Source organism: Globicephala melas, chromosome 15 (assembly GCF_963455315.2).
Source record: "Globicephala melas chromosome 15, mGloMel1.2, whole genome shotgun sequence".
In the NCBI taxonomy this organism is placed as follows: Eukaryota; Metazoa; Chordata; class Mammalia; order Artiodactyla; family Delphinidae; genus Globicephala; species Globicephala melas.
This window is the reverse complement of record NC_083328.1, coordinates 80,967,416-80,986,170: the sequence shown is the minus strand read 5'-3', so window position 1 is coordinate 80,986,170 and position 18,755 is coordinate 80,967,416. Positions and strand designations below refer to the sequence as shown.

The following is an 18,755-nucleotide window of genomic DNA, read 5'->3' as shown; positions in this document are numbered from 1 at the left end:
GCTTTGACAGCATCTATTCTTTTCAGCACCACTGAACAGGTATCTACATCAAACAGTTCAACTGAGACATTCATTAAGGGAAGTTATAGATAGAAATCCTGGAGTGTTTTTTGCCTATTTTGTAGAAAGTGCGATATGGGTTTCTTTTTTCATGAAATCATGACTTCTGAAATCAATCAGCATCATCAATGATGACGGTTAAATTTCCCAGAAACCTGGAGATATTACGAGAGCTTTTATTTTACGAGGGTGATTATGAACCCTTAAGGAAAAAACCAAGATTCTCTGAACATCTTTTCGTTGCACCAGTTTTTATTCACTTTAATTATAAACAGACTCCAATCCAAATGTTCTTTCTTGATTAAAATTATGGAAATATTAAAAATAAATACAGATGGTAGAGACTGGAGCCTACCCGGGCTCTTTGGTGGGGCTAATGGCGGACTCTGGGAGGGCTCACGCCGAGGAGTACTTCCCAGAACTTCTGCTGCCAGTGTCCTTGTCCTCACGGTGAGACACAGCCACCCCCCGCCTCTGCAGGAGACCCTCTAACACTAGCAGATGCTAAAGAGATTCAGGGACTTCCCTGGTGGCACAGTGGTTAAGAATCCGCCTGCCAATGCAGGGGACACAGGTTCGAGCCCTGGTCCAGGAAGATCCCACGTGCCACAGAGCAACTAAGCCCGCGAGCCACAACTACTGAGCCCGCGCGCCTGGAGCCCATGCTCCTCAACAAGAGAAGCCACCGCAGTGAGAAGCCCGAGCACCGAAACAAAGAGTAGCCCCCGATTGTTGCAACTAGAGAAAGCCCGCGTGCAGCAATGAAGACCCAACGTAGCCGAAAGAGAGATTCAGAGGAAGGGAGAGATCTATATAGGTTAAAACTCATTATGAGAGACTTCTTAGAAAGCTCCTTCAAGAAATGGCTCAAAATGCGACATAGGGCTTCCCTGGTGGCGCAGTGGTTGAGAGTCCGCCTGCCGATGCAGGGGGCACGGGTTCGTGCCCTGGTCCGGGAGGATCCCACATGCTCCGTGAGCCATGGCCGCTGAGCCTGCGCTTCCTGAGCCTGTGCTCCGCAATGGGAGAGGCCACAGCAGTGAGAGGCCCACGTACCGCCAAAAAAAAAAAGTGACATAGCATAGAGCTGCTCCAAGTGTAGCTAATGGAGTCAGTGTAGTCCTCAAATTGTTAGCTGTCCATGATAAATTCAGAAAATAAGATTAAGAATTTAGAAACTTTTATAGTTGACTATTTTATGTGTTGAATCTAATAAGTGAGCTATAAAAAATAAACAAATAAATAATAAATACACATGGTAGAGGGGATGTCTGTTGTCAGTTGCCATTTTAAACAGCTGCCTATTTTACAGTAATACTCTTTAGAAACAAATCTTAAGAATGAGAATTCTAGCTGGGTCCCAAATAGCTACTAACATTAACTTTTCAGCTGCATCTGATAAAGACAGGGAGCAAAGCCAAACTCAGTGCATTTTGCTCTCCTCCCATTTTCATTTCCCAAATAAATGAAAATTATTTTAAGTAAATTTCCAAATATAAACTTGAAATGAATTATCCAAACTGAATGTATCTGCAAGCCTTCTTCAAATTTATTTTCCAATTTTAATGGCTATTATAGAATTTGTTATTCCTTCCCGTTTTGACAGTGTATCCTAACCCAGACATTTTGTGGCTTAACCATATATTTCTAAGTTAGTATTTTTCTCCTTTGCAAAACTTGTCAAAATTCAATGATTATTAGCTGTTCAGGGAGGGAGTATGGCATAAATTCAAAGAAAAACGTGAGATTTATAAAATGTTTTTAGAATTTTCAATAGTCTCGCAAGTAAGTCAAATTAACAGTTGCCAGAGTGTTCTCAGCATGAAATGCCTGGTTCTGCTGTGACTAGAGAATGTAACATAACAAGCGCGACGCCACACGCTTGACATCAGGGAGCCTTGATCTGACACCTCGCCAACAACAGAAATTGGAGACCCGTCCTGAGCGGTGTGCCTGCCCGGCCAAACGTGAAGCACTTTCCATGTACCAGTATCGCGACTACGGCATGAACTCTGGAGTCAGAGTCTCTGGGATGAGGACCCACCTCCCCTGCTTGATAGTTATGTGACCTTGGGAAAGTTACTTAACCTCTCTGCATGTTTGTTTCTTCATCTGTAAAATGGGGATGATAAGAAAGGTACCTAGCTCATAGGGTTTCTGTGAAAATGAAATTAATGTTCATAAAGCACCTAGAAGAATACCTGGCACACAGTAAGTGCTATACAAGTATTTTCTTTCATTATTATATTTGACCTTATTTACCTCTTGATCAGGGCTGGCTTCATGGCTGTGCTACCTGTGCAGTCACACTGGGCACCAGGCTGAGACGGGCCCCATGCTCGGTTTAATTCTCAGCTGCTGTCATCTTGAAATTCTTAGTAACTCTTGAACAAGGGACCCTACGCTTACCTTTTGCACTGGGCCCCAAATATCCTGCACCCGGCCCTGCTCTTGAGGTAGATAGTGTTACTGTCCCCGTTCCCCTACATCTGGCTGTGTGGCTTTGGACACGCAACATCCTCAGTGTTCTCACCTGTAAACTCTTAAGTGTAACTACTGACCTGACAAGGCTCTTCTCGGGAGAATTAAATAAGATAACGTGTAAGCAGTGATTGGCATATACAAGTTCTCAGAAATATCTATTATTATTATTTATCTCAATAAAAAACTAACCCAACATTTCTTTACTTCTCTTATAAATACATAATCTTGCTTACAATTACAATAAACTTTCCAGTGCAGTTAAAACTTTATTGAAAGTACAGAATAAAATCATAAAACCCATCTCTGGAAAAATTAAGATAAGTTTATGAGAGGAAAAGATCACATCTTTACTGTTATAGAAAGGCCTCATTAAAACTTGAGGTTTCTGTTAATCTTAAAACAAGTTCTTTGTTCTCTAAACCTAGACTAGAGAAGAATTCAGGTGACTTGAATTTGGGTGAGAACTGATACAACCCTGAGGAAATTTTTCAAATAAGTATATTATTAAAAAAAAAGTATGCTCAAAATCAAAACAAAGCACTGAAGACTACATCAATCCAAATATTTATTCATAATAAACATTACTAATTTCACAGTAAATGAATGAGGTATGACCCTTATACTATGAAGACAAAGGAAAATATAACTAAGAAGAAACTGCTGGACACTATCATTCATTTGCAACCTCTCAAAGTTAGGTTATTATTATTTTTGTTACTAATAAGATACTCCATGCCTTAACATTACTTGTATTGTAGAAAGTAAATAGAATATTTCTGCAGACTTTGATGACATGTGTAAACATTTTTTTCAAACAAAATTTAAAAGTCAAAATAACATACATTCTTTTATGATTTACTTTAGAACATAGGATAGAAATTAGTCTCTACAGAGAAGGATAAAATAAAGCCTTCTGAAGAAAATTAGAGTGCAGCATTTTTTTGACAAAAAATACAATTGACGGAAATTATTTTATTAAGACCATATGTTCTTTCCACAACAGCATCCACTGCTGAAAACAAAACTAATGAAAAGCCTCTTGCAATCACAAGATATATTCTGATATATTTTTATATCCATCCTCCAAATTTTAATTTGTTGGGTAAGTACACTCTGGAAAGATAATCTGATGATAGGAAGGTCAAAGCTTGAATTTCTGCCTTCATTTTAGAGTCTGCCATTATTTCCATCTGTCAATAAAAGTAAAATATAATCATACCAGAGTCCTTTGCTACAGTTCTGTCAACTCAAACTGGTAAATCTAGATTTGTTTTATCCTCCAAAGCCATCGGCAATAACCTTTAGGTCAGCCGGAATATTCTGGAGCTGCTACAGCTAAAAATATTAGTATGGATTCCTTCAATAATTAGGAATGGTCTGGGATCGTTATAATTTCCTTCTCTCCTTTTTTCCCCCATGAATTATGATACAGCCATAGACAATGGGTATATAACTATGATGAGGATAAACTAGATCAGCTCCACCCAGCTGATCTTATCTATTAGCATTCACAATTCAATGTTTCTACAACCATTTACTGCTGAACAACACACAGGTTAGTTGTTGGTTATATAAAAATTCAAGAAGGGGCTTCCCTGGTGGCGCAGTGGTTGGGAGTCCGCCTGCCGATGCAGGGGACACGGGTTCGCGCCCCGGTCCGGGAGGATCCCACATGCCGCGGAGCCGCTGGGCCCGTGAGCCATGGCTGCTGGGCCTGCGCGTCCGGAGCATGTGCTCCGCAGCGGGAGAGGCCATAGCAGTGAGAGGCCCACTTACCGCAAAAAAAAAAAAAATTCAAGAAGGATAGTTCCAAAATATTATGTAAATAGCCACTGCTAAAGTAAAAGGCAATAAAACATACATTTGAATTTTAGAAAGAAACATACTTCTTTTCTCCAAAATGGTTGGCAAGTAATATAAGGTCTCTTCAGGACACTGTCAAGTTTCATTTGGTCCTGTTTAGTCAGTGGAATTAAAGTACCTTTAGGTATATTTAATCTGGAAAAAAATAGATGAAAGAAATCAGTAAAAACAAAGTGCTCCTGTAACTTTAAGGTCACATATATTTCATTTTTATTTATCATACTATTTCAAGAGACTCAGAAATAACAGATGTGAAAATTAGTACAGATCCACTTTTAAATACAGAATTTGGGGGATCTGGCATGTCTTAGACCAGCAAATGTTCAAGATCATAGCAGAAGTCTGTTTTAAGTTGTTGTTTTCTTTCATGCCACACTCACAGGACGATGACAGGAAGACAGACATTGGTTATAAAACAAATGCCGAGAACACTAACATCATGTGTATCAACACCAAGGCAGCCCCCAGAGCACCACAGTTTTGAAGCAGTGAGCGCCAGTATGTGTGGCCAGCAGCAAGATCCACTGTGGGATTTTAGGTTCCACTGAATACTTAATTCTCTGTAATTCATTGAGAATTTTCTGGGCCGAAGAAGTTAGTCTATCAATTTTCACTTATGCATTCATGCATGCACACAGACATACACACATCTATTTAGTTTTACACTTTTAAAAAGTAGATTGTAATTTTATCTTGGTATGTGTTTTAAAAATAGAACATGAGAGGTCCAGGATTTATGTTGTGAACTGCTTTTTGAAGTCACAAATCCTGGATTTCTCAGGAGAGCTCCAGTTTCAAACAGTCTTCTTCAATGTCCCCATAATTATGACCATTTGCCAGCGGCAGCTCCTGAATAGGATGACAATCTGATTGAAAGGGAGGCCGCGAGGGTTTCCCTTGAAGCCATGTTTGTGTTGCTATCATACTTTTTTCTTTGATTGTACATTTATTTAGAGTGGCTTTTGAGGGCACTGCTGGAATTTATGAGATGCAGCTAGAGTTTCTTCAAGTTTTCCACCTCAGTAATCAGATCCTCTGTCCTAAGGTTGTGTTAGAAATGATATTCCTACGAACAGACGACCCCCAAGGGATTCTGACCATGACATACACACTAAATTGACAAAACTTTGATTCACTAGAGCGAAAACATTCAAAAATCGAAAACGGAATGTTTTCTCTGGTGCCCTCATTTTGTTAGAAGCAGTGATTACCCAAAACCTGTTCCTATTCCATATTTATAAAATAAGCACCTGTTACCACGGTTTGCTCACCGCTTAAAGAAATCCAATAAATGTTTAATTTCATTCTCACTGGCTAATTAAAACGATAAAATATTTTAAAATATCACAATAGCAGAGATGAATAAAGTGATAACATCTCATGCTGAAGGACAGATGGGCTCTTACTCTCCAGGGAGAACAAAATAATTAACCTATCCGGAGGGCAGTCAAAGCCTTAAAAATGTGCATACCCTTTGACCCAGCAATTCTGGGAATTCGGCCTATGGGACTAATTAAGGATACGGGGCAAAGATTTAGTTACAAGATGGTCCATCAAAGCACTATCCACTGGAACAGAGACGTGGAAACCACCCAAACTTTCAGCTGGAAGGGGCTGACTGAATAAACACACTCAGAGTTGGAACTCAGCAGAAGACATTCAAATGAGGTCTTAGGAATGTATTTATTGATAAGGAAAAGCGATCACATTGTGTTATGTGAGAAAAGCAGACTACAAAATAGAGTATGACTCCATTCTTTTGGAAGAAGTTATGGCAAGGCACGGCAAATAATCAACAGGGGTAAAGCTGTTCATCTGTAGGTGACTTTTATCTTGTTACTTAATGATATTTTTTCTATAATGAACATATAGATAATAAAAATGACAAAATTTAGAGTTCCCAACTTTAATCTTAAAATGAGATATTTAAATGAAGTTAAAATTTTAAATCTATGATAAAGTTAATTCATACGGCAAATGGTGTTGTCAATGATTACCATTTAACTAGATTCAATGTCTTCATACTGTCTAAGTATAAACAAAATTACTAAACACTTTAACCATAAAGGTAAAACAAAAAATGTCTTCTAGCTAGCTAAAGGTTCAATTAACCAAATATATTTAAGTATTTTAGCAGCTGAAACAGAAACATGGATAAATGTAATTCATAATTATATAATCCCGAGTCATTGGGAACACGATAAGTAAAAACCGTTAAGTGCTTTCCCTGGTAGTGACTTTTTAGGCTGAGTGTTACATATTACAATGAATCATCATTTAAAATATCCTACTTCTGCTAACCGCCTAACCTTTTGATATCAGAAGGGAGGAGACCAAGCCATCTAATAGCTGGAACTGTGAGATTATGGGCTTCAAAAGACATAGCCTAAAATAGAGAGCAGAAGTGTATTAGCTAAGGTATGCAGAGAACTAGCATACGTGTTTTTGCAGCCAATTTTTTAACTTATTAGGAAGGACCAGTACTGAAGACTTCACACCCCCAGAGACCACAGAAGTTAAGAAAATCACCAGGGGCTTAGCTAAACTTGACTTTCAGTGGAGGTTTTAAAACTGCTCTGTAGTATTTCTGTATTGGTTTTCTATAAAGTAAAACTACAGATGACCCCTCTGACCTGCATTTACTGTGGTTCGTTGATTCCATACCTTAACACCTTGCTCCACCATCCTTTTCATCTGCTATAAACATGTACATCAGGACACTCAAGGTGTACACCAATGGTTCCCAACTTCCATGTGTCAGAATCACTTGGAGTGCCCACCCTTGGAAATCCAGACTCAGGAGGTCGGGATGGGGATTGAGATTTGCATTTCTAACAAGTTCCCAGGTGACGCTGATGTCCAGGACCACATTTTTGACAACCACTGATGTGTGGTAGTTGCAGTCTCCAGTGGTGAAGTTTGGTGATCTTCTCATTTCTCCTTATGGTTGGAATTGGAAAAGTCAGAATTCAAGGCTCTATATAATTTTCAGGGTATAACTGGTGATCAGTGTTGCTATGCTGAGGGCCCACAGTTACTTCAGCAGGCCAAGAAAGTGGAGGATAATTAATGCCTCTTGCCCACAGGTAATCCCACTCTGTCATCTGCAGTCACACTGGTCATGTTGGAAGCTGGAATCACAGGTCTGAAATAGACTGGCCCTAGACTTAGGACAGTAGCTTCCCTGGTACATTTTGGGGCCCCTTAGCTTACTAGGGGCTGATAAGTAAATGCAGAAATCACTTCAGTGAATATAAAATATCTCAATAGTGAAAAAGGAAAAATATTTTTCTATACTTACCATAGATCCATACTTATAGATACACATTATTTCTATGCCTGTTAAAAGAAAGTTAACTTTAAAATTAGTCTTCTTGCATATTATAGGCTAGATAATTATACCTAACATCTGCAATTTTTATTTTTGTGGACATTACCAATGGAAAATTTATGGTTCAGTTTAATACAGTAAAAACAGCGATAAGTTGCCCCAAATGATTACAGTCATTCATTTTAATCTAATAATCATATTCTTTTATTTTTTTTTTTCAGCCACGCTGCACGGCATGTGGGATCTTAGCTCCCCAATCAGGGATTGAACCTGTGCCCACTGAAGTGCAAGTGCAGAGCCTTAACCACTGGATGGTCAGGGAAGTCCCAGAATATTTTATGAAAGTGTTCTATGAGCAGAAAAAGACAACTACAAGTATGATTTATCATGACTATTGTTTCAAATAGTCCAACAATCAATTACCATGTGGATCAGCATCTACAAGAGTGAAAATAGGAATGTGAAATGTATCCCACAGCTTCTTGACTAAAAGTCTTGTGTTCAGATCAGGTACTCCCTTTCCCTAAAAGCAAGTATTGAAATCATTTAGTAGAATGAAACTGATAAAACTATATTCCTATTTTGTTAATAACTTAAAAGTTAGATCCCCTCACCTTAAATTTCAGGTGATGGAAGACTGGTTTTGACTGTGAAAAAATGTACACTATAGACAACAGGGTGAAAAAGCCCACATAACTTCATACCTTTGACAATTATCCCAGTCCTAGAAAATAATCCTAAGGAAATATTTCAGCAGAAACAGAGGTAAGAAAAATCTGACATACATAAAGATGTCCACTGCAGGGTTATTTAACAGGACAGAAACTATGATAAATAGCCAGACTATCTCACAACAGGGACATGGAGAGGCAGCAGAGCACGGTGGTGATATGCACCAGCTCTGGGGCCAGACAGCCTGCGCTGGCATCTGGCTCTGCCACTTCTCAGCAGCATGAACCTGAAAGAGTCACGAAGACTCTCTGAAGTTGGGGCTTCTTAACACCTTATAAAATTACTCTAGGAATTCAATTATTTAACAATTATAAAGCATTTAAAAGAGTACCTGGCTTACATTCAGAATTTAATAAACCTAAGCAGCGGAAGAGTATTATGAAGTCATTAAAACAATAATTATGTGGAAAAGTAATTGAAAGAGCTTTACAACAGTTTAGGAGAAGAAAGCAGAAAACCAAATGAAACATGGAGCAGAGAAGGAAGCAGGCAGAGAGAAGAATGGGCTTTCCACGCGAGCGCTCTGAGTTTGAACTCCCTCTCCGCCAATCATTAGCGGGTAAAGTTGGGTTGGTTTCTTGGTGTCTTTAGGCCGTGGTTTTATTTATAAAATTGGGATAAATATGCCTGCCACACAGTTATGGGACTAGAGTGACGTGGAGCTGAACTGCCTAAAACCCAGTCCTAGTTTTGACCAGCCTTAAGATTGTGGTAAAATACCTTCCTGGGTCCCATTGTCCTACTGTTAAAATGGGGATGATAATAATACCTACCTCACAAGGTTGGAGAGACTTTACACGTTGATATGTGAAAAACAGCACTAAGATGGGAACCCTTACTGTATCCAGTGCCCGGCAGAGCTCCTGGCACACCATGAGCACTTAGTGAATGCTAGTATATTTTAATTTTTTCCTTTGGGAACGACTACACATGTATGTGGTAGAGGACACCACAGAGGAGTACCAAAGGCTCCTTCCTAGCCTGGCCCTCGGTTCTCAGCTCCCCTCTGTAGAGACAGCTACTACAGTTCAGCTGCTTGTGGGTGTTTCACCATAGCAATGACAGCAATTATCAGTGGACACCATGATAGCACCAACACGTAGGTAGGCAAGGACTAGGAGGCAGCCTACAAGAGGAAAGACAAGGTAGAAAAAGAAATGTGACAGAGAGCCGAGCTTTACTTGCGTCTCCGATGCGCCAGTCAGTACCAGCCGTGATTCAAATGCCAACAGCTGAACAGAGGCCGGGGCCCGGGCAGCTTTCTCTGTCGGTAGTGGCTTGGCTTCCTATCAGCCCAGCAAGCATGCACTCTCACCAGGGAGGTGTGAAAGCGGAGGAGGACTGGACCAAAGCGTGAGCCACAGGACACCCCCGCTGAGAGATCACTTCAGGGGTTCAGGTAGCGCCTTTATTACTTATGAGCTCTCAGCCTGCATTTTCCATCTCAACCGTTCTCCCCTCACTTCAAACTGGGCAGAGGCCACTAGGATTTCCTGCTATCATCTCAAATTCATATTTCTAAAACTACATGCAACATCTTTCTGCCGCGAAGAGCTGAGCCTTCCCGCCAGTTGTCCTGTAGTATCGACGGTGACATCGTGGTGAAGTTCCACACACCAGAGTCATTTTGACTCCTTCCCCACATCCCGTGGTCACCACGTCCTTTTGGATTTGCCTTGGAAATGCCCTTTGCTTAAGCCCTTTCTCCTTAATCATTCCCCTGGCATCCTTCCACCCAGGCAACCACCTGAGAGCCTCTGGACAGGCTCCCCAAATCCCGTTATGATGTTCTTCGTCTAACTGACGACACTGCCGCACTAATCCGTCACTTCCTTTCTCACCAATCCACTTTTGTAAGCACGTGATATTTACACTATATCAGGATGCCTCCTGGGGGGCGTTATTTGATTTCAGTCAGATTTGAGGATGGTTAAATAAACACCTTGGAAATTCTTGTTCTATAATCCCAAAGGATGCATCATATTGATAACAGAATGCTGTCCAAGCTTATGGATGATGTTATAAACCCCTCTTACCAATCACCAATGTAGTGTGTTAGTTTTGGAATTGTGGTAAAGGTAGATAATATACCGTAACCATGATGCACGGAGACATTTTGGTGCAAAAACTGTCATCTAGGAGCCGCTGAAATGTCGCATCTTTTTCTACAATTAATAGAAATTTTGCATCTGTAATTAAATCTGTGAAGTTAAGGCTGATAAATTTAAGGCATGCGTATTTCAATTTAACCACTAACTAAATAACGGTTATATCTGAAGGTAAACAGATATGTATTCACACACAGTATTTAGATATCTGTCTCTCCTACTAGATGGTGAGCTCCTAAAAGGATCTTTAAAAAGGGACCATGGTGTGCTCATCTTGACCACTACAGGGTTTGGCTTGTTGGTTACACATTATGAAGGCTTGATTTATCAAAGTCATGGATGAATGAACATTCTAGACGTTTAAATAGTTTTCCCAAAGGATACTCTGAATTCCTTGAATATTAGATGGCACAGCAACAGCCTAAGTTAACAAAACAAGACAGTTTTTATTTTAAATAAATAGCAAGTTTAACGACATTTAAAAATTTATCACAAAAATCCTATATTTTCATTAAAAAAATACACCTGTTATCAGAGGTCTATGCCTCAGTAAAAACACAGTAGGACACAGATTTACTGTTCAGTAAGAAAACTGACATATGACCTAAACTACTTCCCAGAAGGTGAGAATTTCTTGGAAATTTTATAGATATGTCGCTTAAAAAGCAGAAACAGATGAAGGAAAGACTTCCTTATGCAGGATCTCCTAGGTGTCATTCTCCTCTTTCCAAAATGGTGAGCTGGCCCTTTCCAAACTTCTGTGCTAGTTCAGTACTGGGGGCTTTCTACGTACCAAGCCTAACAAATAGTTTAGTAACACACATTAATTTCAGAACCAAAGAATTTCACGAAGATTACATAAATAACCATGCTAAAATGGTCAGGTCACACTCTACCTGAAAACAACAGTGCATTTTAAAAAGGAATGTGTACGTTTGTTTCTTTCAATATGACATTTGGCAAGTGGCATGTTTTGAAACTATGTAATGTACAACCCAGTACAGCATATACATATTCATCGATTTTATTCTAAAATCTTAAGCTCCAAACTACGTAACAAGGCAGTAAATAAAATGCATTTCAAAAACAAACGATCTGAAATGGAGTTAAAACACGTGAAAACATTAATGATGCTTACTGTTGCACATGCACAATTCACCTTGGTGCCGTCTTCCTCGATATACCTTAAATCGCCAGCAATTAAACCTTTTGATGTAGATAACTGAAAAAATAATAGACATATCTGAAACCTCTCTCTTGAGTTTACTTTATGCCTCTAAGTCCCTTCTCATGTTCACCTCTTAATTATATGTATTTTGGCCCAGACTGGAATTTAAGAAATAAAGGAGAAAATGTGTAAGAGCATTTAGAAATGAAAAATATTTGATAATTCATCTGTCTTGGTTCATTTATCCAAGGGAATACAATGAGAATAGATTATTTAAATTCATAGTGAGAAAAACGTAGTATCAAAAATATGGAAAGAAGGCACAGATTACATTTATTCTTCTATTACAACTTTTGTATGTTTTGTCTTAAAATGTTTTGTATTAAATGCTACTTACTATATGCAGACTTCTCCTTGGCACTTTTAACATACAGGAAATATCATTGATAATATTGTCCACAACAGTCTGGTTACCAAAGAGTTGGCTGTCGGTGTAATATATGTCTCTATGAAAAATTTAAAAATATATATTTTAATTAAACATATTCTCTTTGAATACAAGTATTGGAGTATTAATTGAAGAAAGATTTAACTGGATGAAGGCAACATATTAGCGAAGTAGTTTACGACCCATAGCCTAGTTTTATGTAACTTTTCAAAACATATAATGAAAGTTAATGCCACTAAATCTCACATTGCATTTTAAAGAGTAATTTATTAGCACAATGTACTTACCGTTTGGTTGCGTAAGTGTTGCTCTGTACTAATTTATAAATCATGGACAATATTTTAAGAATTAGCGCTGGAAAATAAGATGCAATAAACAAGTTACTCATCATTTTTCTTACAAATTCAAAACATACTGCTATCAAGGATTTTAACTGTCCTCAGTTACTTTACACAATATTACAAAATTTATCTTCCCAAAATAGAAGTGTTAAGTACAGAATAATAATTGCCTGACGAATCAGATAAAATTAATTGCTCTATGTACAGCAAAATTGAGAGAATACTTTTCCACTGAATCATGCATCTTGAAAATTTCTTTTGAAATAATACTTCCATGGTTATTAACAATGCAAAATTCTATAAATTTATTTCAAGTACAGGGTGGCCTATTAAAGAACAAGTAAAATTATTTAGCTAGGAAAAACTATAACCCAGAAGGTAACCAAAATTATTTATTTTACTACAGAAAGCTAAGAAAGATTAATTTACCAAAAGTTTTAACTGATTTTGGTGAATCACTTTTGATTTTTCTTGTGGTACAATGAGATACCATGTGAAGACCCACAGAATCTTCAAACCTGTCATTTTGTTTAAAGCAAGGGAATAGAATAAAAAAGAATTAACTTTTGAACACCAAACAATATACACTCAATGTCCTCTTCCGAACATCATTTAAATCCCCGTTTCTTCTCAATGTAAGCACTGATATATTATATTATGATAATCTCGTTTATAAGCTTAGATAATTCCAGGTGGTAATTAGGTAATTAGCTTTGCAACATACAGAGGCACTAAAAGCAAGTGTGTAAAATACATGAATTAAATACCTTTAATTATGATGTGTGTGTGTGTGTATGTATTTCTTTCCCAGGAAGATACTTAGGGTATGTGAACTATTACCAAATATTTCACAATTTTATTAGCATTTTGCTCATTTTCTTGATTGGTTTATTTAATTCATTGGTTTACTTAATAATTTTACTCAATTTAATAATAAGTTTTGAAATGTTTTGTTTAATTTACCCCCAAAGTTACAGTAAATGAAATAACAATTTATACTAGGCTGTTAAATTGAACTGCCAAGCCTGTCCTAAAGGTGGCAGAAGGCACCAGGCAAATAGGCCAGGTGACAGTTGCTTCAAGATCCAGCTTGCAAAATATGATTCAAAACTTTACAGTTACATTAATTACATTGATCATAAAAGAATACTTAGTGCCTAAAGAGCCTTAAAATTACTTTAATTCTGTTTCTGTAACTCTTAGTGAAGACTATTCTTGTAGTGTTTTTCATTATTACGTGGTAAGTGTCTACAGGTTGACGATCTGAAAGCAACAAACTATGTGACTAGGTTCCAGGACTTTGATAAAGCTGTTTGCTGATCTTACCCTCTTGGACACAGGACTTAGCAGGGGGAGATGTGCTAGGGGCAAGAGCCATCAAAATATGCTCTATGTTCAGGATACGTTTATTTTGGTCTCAGTATCAGGACTGGTTGTAGCTCCCCTGAGCAAGTGGTTGGCTTTTGCAGTATAGATGAGAATTCCACTGGTGTTATTTCCCCCTTTTGAGTGCTAGAAAGCTTAGATCCAGGTCTGGAGCCTATTTTTAGCAGGACTGTGAGACTTTATCACATGCATTTTGAATTCTAGCCCCTTTCGGTGCTCCACTTTTTGTTCCTAGCATTGTCTTCCCTTTGCCTTATCTTTCACACCTACTTCTACTTTATAAAACCTGCCTGTCTGGTATGTATTTTGTAAACTTCCTTAGATCTTTTTGGCAAGGTAAAGGCAATAAAAAGAATTAAATCCAACTAGAACTCGAACTCAAACTCAAATAATGACATAGACACTGCATTTAAAAGTAAAAAATGCAAAATGCCCACTTTATATTTTCCCAGCTTGATCTGTTGTCTATTGTGAATGCAGGTGCTTCATTTCTTGCCAAGCTTGTGATTATGTCTTGGATAACATTTTCTATAGCTGCAAGAACCTCAGAACTGAAACAATAAATACACCATGATTCAGTCTTAATTCTAAATTAGACCTTTACAGTATGTAACATTTCCCCAGGTCAATATTAAAGTAATTTTTAGTTTCATTGGTTGTTTTTTAAGACTAGGTGATACATGTCAATAATATTCTCTCCCACTAAATTTTTAGAACAGTAATGCATTAAAACCACAACTGTATTTATAGTGGTGAATTACAGAGAAATTTCATTTGCTTGTAATTTTACTTCTCAATTACCAATTGAAGTAATATCTCCCTTTTAAATTAATGACTAGGCAATTTATAAATATATTTTTATCTACTCTTCGTATCAACCTACTTTAAATACAAAATCATTGACTTGAAATACTACTGATAAATCTTTTAATTAAAATTGATGTAATACTTGCTTTAATTTCCCCAAAATGCAAAGCGAAAATATTTCAAAAGAAAAACTTCGTGCTGTAGCACGTTACCTTAATTGATCTCATGCCATAAATCAGCCCTTTTGAATTTTAGTGACACAAAAAGAAAAAAGTTTAATCACTACCATAAAGGGACTTGGCAACTACTACACCACAGAAAATTATTAAGACTTAGCCCAGTTTTCTGTCAGCTGACTTTTAATTTCACAAGCCATCAGCTTCAAAAAATGTTATTCTGTTATAAACACCGTAAGAATATTGCCTAGGAAGGGAACTCATATTAAATCTAGAAAATGCACAAAATGTAGTGTTCTAATTTCCACAGAAACATCAGCGTTTTCATGGAAAATGCATGTATCAGAAAATAAATTTTAGAACATTCCATATTTTCTAATAACAGGATGCAAAACCTGATTCAAGTATCTCATTTTTCCAGCCTGGAAAAAAAAAAGTCACGATAACATTATGACCAACTTTAAAACAACCAGATTTACATCTGAAATGTAAAAAGGGACTTCCATCCCTTTCTTTCCTTTACTCTCAATTCTCCCTTAAACTAAATCCTATTGTAAAAAAATTTTTGTGGGTTTTTCCGGCTTTTTGGTTTTTTGATAGTTGGTTTGGGCTTAAAAGTAAAAGGCAGTAATTTGTTTAAGTGAAAAAGTTTGCTGATAAATGGGAAAAGCAGATCAAGGAAGCAGAACAACAAAGCATTTCAAGTAAAAGTGATGAATAATGTAAACATAATTTCGGTAGTTAACTCTAAGCTGGGCAGCTGGAGATCCCGTAACTGATGTTATCAGCACCGCACTCTGAGCTAACCTCTAACTGCCCTAATCGATTTAAAGAAGTGTACATTCTCTTCACTTCGAAGTCAAAAACCCCACTGTCTCACTAGAAACCATTTAAAATGTGTTGACTTCCTTGTTCATTTTGATAAAACACACTTATTGAGAACTCACAACACTGATTTTCCCCTCTTCCAAAAAAAAAAAAAAGCCTGAAAACTTCTAAAGTTAAATTTTTACACTTTTTTTTTTTTTTAAACAAACACAAGGCCAAACTGTGCCCTAAACTCCCCCAAACTGTTAGGATTTCAAGAAACTCGTGAACCCAGCTGTGGAGATGCTCCTGGACCATTCTAGAGGGGGAACATTCTAGAAGACATGGGGGGAGGGGGGTCTGTCACCAGGCTTTCTGAGTTCAAAATAAGTTAGCAGCAGAGAAAGGGGGTCGCTAAACAAGGGCCTTTCTCGGGGTTCAGGGTTGGCGGGCCCAACAGGCTTCACCCTGTGGCCGCCACAGTGGGAGACGGGAAGGGGGCCCGGCATTTCCCCACAGAACACCTCAAGCCCGGCTGCTCCGAGGAAGCTTTGCGCCAAGTCCCGGTGTCTGCGCCCCAGAAGGCGCCCTCATACCTAGTGGCCAGGCGCGTCCCCCCGCCAGCGGGCTCCCCGCCGCCTTTCCTCAGGGCGGCCAGCAGGGAAGCCCTGTGCTGGTCCAAAACCTGGAAGAACGAGGCCTCAGGACCTCTGGGTGCAAAGGCCATGAGGACCGCCCGGCAGTGAAAGAGTCCAAAAGCAGGAACTTGACTTGGCCGGATAGCGCCCTTCCCCGCACCCACAGAGCACTTCCAGGAAAAGACGGAGCTCCTTTCCCGCGCTTTCCGGAGAGGGCTGACTGCGCATGTGCACTCCTCACCCCTCCCCAGGCGGAGCTGGACCAACGCATGCGCATAGCACCTCCATTGAGTGAGGCATGCGTGCTCGGGGCTCTCTCAGGCGCAATCCTACCTGGGAGGGAAAGAGAGGGACTGTTGCCTGGGCGCCGTCTGGCAGGAATGGGGACCAGCATAACGGGCCAGAAGGGTATGCTTGGAATGTGGGACCTAGATTTGGGACCTTGAAATGTTTTTTTTTTTTTCTCACCGCTGCGGCCTCTGCCGTTGCGGAGCACAGGCTCCGGACGCGCAGGCACAGCGGCCATGGCTCACGGGCCCAGCCGCTCCGCGGCATGTGGGATCTTCCCACACCAGAGCACGAACCCATGTCCCCCGCATCAGCAGGCGGACTCTCCACCACTGCGCCACCAGGGAAGCCCGTTGAAATGGTTTTACGTCTTTTTTTTTTTTTTTTGGCTATTTATGGAAAGTAGTACCAGCGATTTTTCACTGAAACAAATAGTCGTGGCTGTCCAACTGTGTGTCAGTTACAGCTCTAGGCACTGGGTTCATCTCAGGATCAAGGCAAACAAAATTCCTGCCCTTGCCAACATTTATGAAGTAGTTGAGGGCTTAAAAGCCCATTTCACTCAGCCTCTCTCTTTTAATTCTCATAACCACGCCAAGAGTTTCCTAATATGATCATGGGGATTTTGCAGGAGAGGAGAAAGTGAGGTCCACAAGCTCAGGCAGGCCTGGGTTAACATCCCAGCTCCATCACTTTGTTGGCTTGCCAGATTTAGCAAATTATAATACAGGACCCTCAGTTACAATTGAATTTCAGATAAACAGTGAATACTTTTTTTAAGGATAACCAGCTTCCATGCAATCTTTGGGACATACTTTTACTAAAAAGTTATTTCATTGTTCATCCGAAATTAGAATTTAACTAGTTGTCCAGTATTTTAACCTAGCAACCCTGCCCTTGCAGGTTTGGTGATTTGAGCCTTTACCCCTGCTGTCTTCTAGAGCAGAAGATAGGAATTCTGAAGCCCCGGGGAAGGAGTCCTGCCTCTGGGGGACAATTTCTTTGAGAGAGAGGACAGCGGGGAGAGGCCCTGGAGCAAGGTGGCTCTGAAGCCTGTGGAGGCAGGTCCTTCATGGATGGGGTCCTGGGGGCTTTGCCCCAGAAGAGCCACCTGACATCAGGCCCTCTCCAGAGAGCTGTTTTGTTCCCTCAGTTCCTGGTGATTTGATAGCGTTGAAACAAAACCTGCTTTCCCATCATAAATAACAAACTCCCTCTGTTCATAATGATGAGTGTCTGTGCTGAGCCCGGCGCTGAGGGCCTTCGTTATTATCAACACAAATACTTCCTCACCGCCTACCCTGCACTAGGCAGTTGTAGTTATTGAGATCACGTCTGTGAGCAAGGTGGCCAGAGTCCTTGCCTTTAGGGGACTCACAGTCTAGGGGGAGGGGGGAATTGAGGAGAAATAGGTGAACACTTACATAATTAAATTGGCGGGGTGACTTAAATCAACAACCCTAAGCTGTAAAAATTATTCTCCCCATTTCACAGGTGAAGAAACTGAGGCTTGGAGAGGCTGAGCAGTTTGGGCAAGATTGCATTGTGGTCGGCGACGGAGCTGGAAGGTAAACCTTGACTCCCCAGCGGAGCTCTTACCGCTAGATTATGAGGCACCACTGAGGGTCTGCCCGGGAATGCATCATAATTTTGCGGGGGTTTCTTTGGTGGTGGAATTACCCCTCGGGCCTCAGCTTTTTCATCTTTCAGATGAAGGCATTGCAGCAGGTGGGTTCTCCGTGAGAAATAAACAAATAAAAGGCCTTTGAAGGGAGAGGCTGAGTCAATGACACCATTGAGGCTTGTCTGCTGGGAGGCACCTCTCTCCTGGGACAGAAACCATCTGACCACTGATCTCTGTCTCTCAGGAGGGCAGACCCTTCTGTATCACGTAGCACTACACTCAGCCAGGAGCCAGCGGCCTCAGTAGACCTGACATGAAATGCAAGGTCCTGAGCTGGGCGGGGGCCCAGGGAGGGGTTCAAAACAGTGAAGGGAACAAACCCATAATAAAGCTGGCCTTCCTATGGGGAGAAACCGCAAGGTGCAGACTTGAAAGGGCCTCGCTGGGGTTCCCACTGCGCAGACCAAAGGGGGAGGCCTTAGCCCTCCTCCCAG

At 39.9% G+C, this 18,755-nt stretch overlaps 1 protein-coding gene across 2 annotated transcripts; it reads right to left on the bottom strand.

Moving 5' to 3' along the window:
• Positions 1-3,614: 3,614 nt before the first annotated feature.
• Positions 3,615-16,438, bottom strand: LOC115844482 (SPO11 initiator of meiotic double strand breaks). Of its 2 annotated transcripts, XM_030841601.2 has the most exons (13): positions 16,308-16,438; positions 14,359-14,472; positions 12,965-13,053; positions 12,482-12,548; positions 12,144-12,252; positions 11,717-11,800; positions 10,963-10,999; positions 10,562-10,671; positions 8,162-8,261; positions 7,709-7,746; positions 6,717-6,793; positions 4,431-4,542; positions 3,615-3,734 (listed from the first exon to the last, which is right to left on the bottom strand). In XM_030841601.2, the coding sequence occupies exons 1-13, from the start codon at positions 16,436-16,438 to the stop codon at positions 3,615-3,617; spliced, it is 1,188 nt and encodes a 395-aa protein (XP_030697461.1). The 2 variants fall into 2 exon arrangements, with proteins under 2 accessions (XP_030697461.1, XP_030697462.1); XM_030841602.2 differs by lacking the exon at positions 14,359-14,472.
• Positions 16,439-18,755: the final 2,317 nt, after the last annotated feature.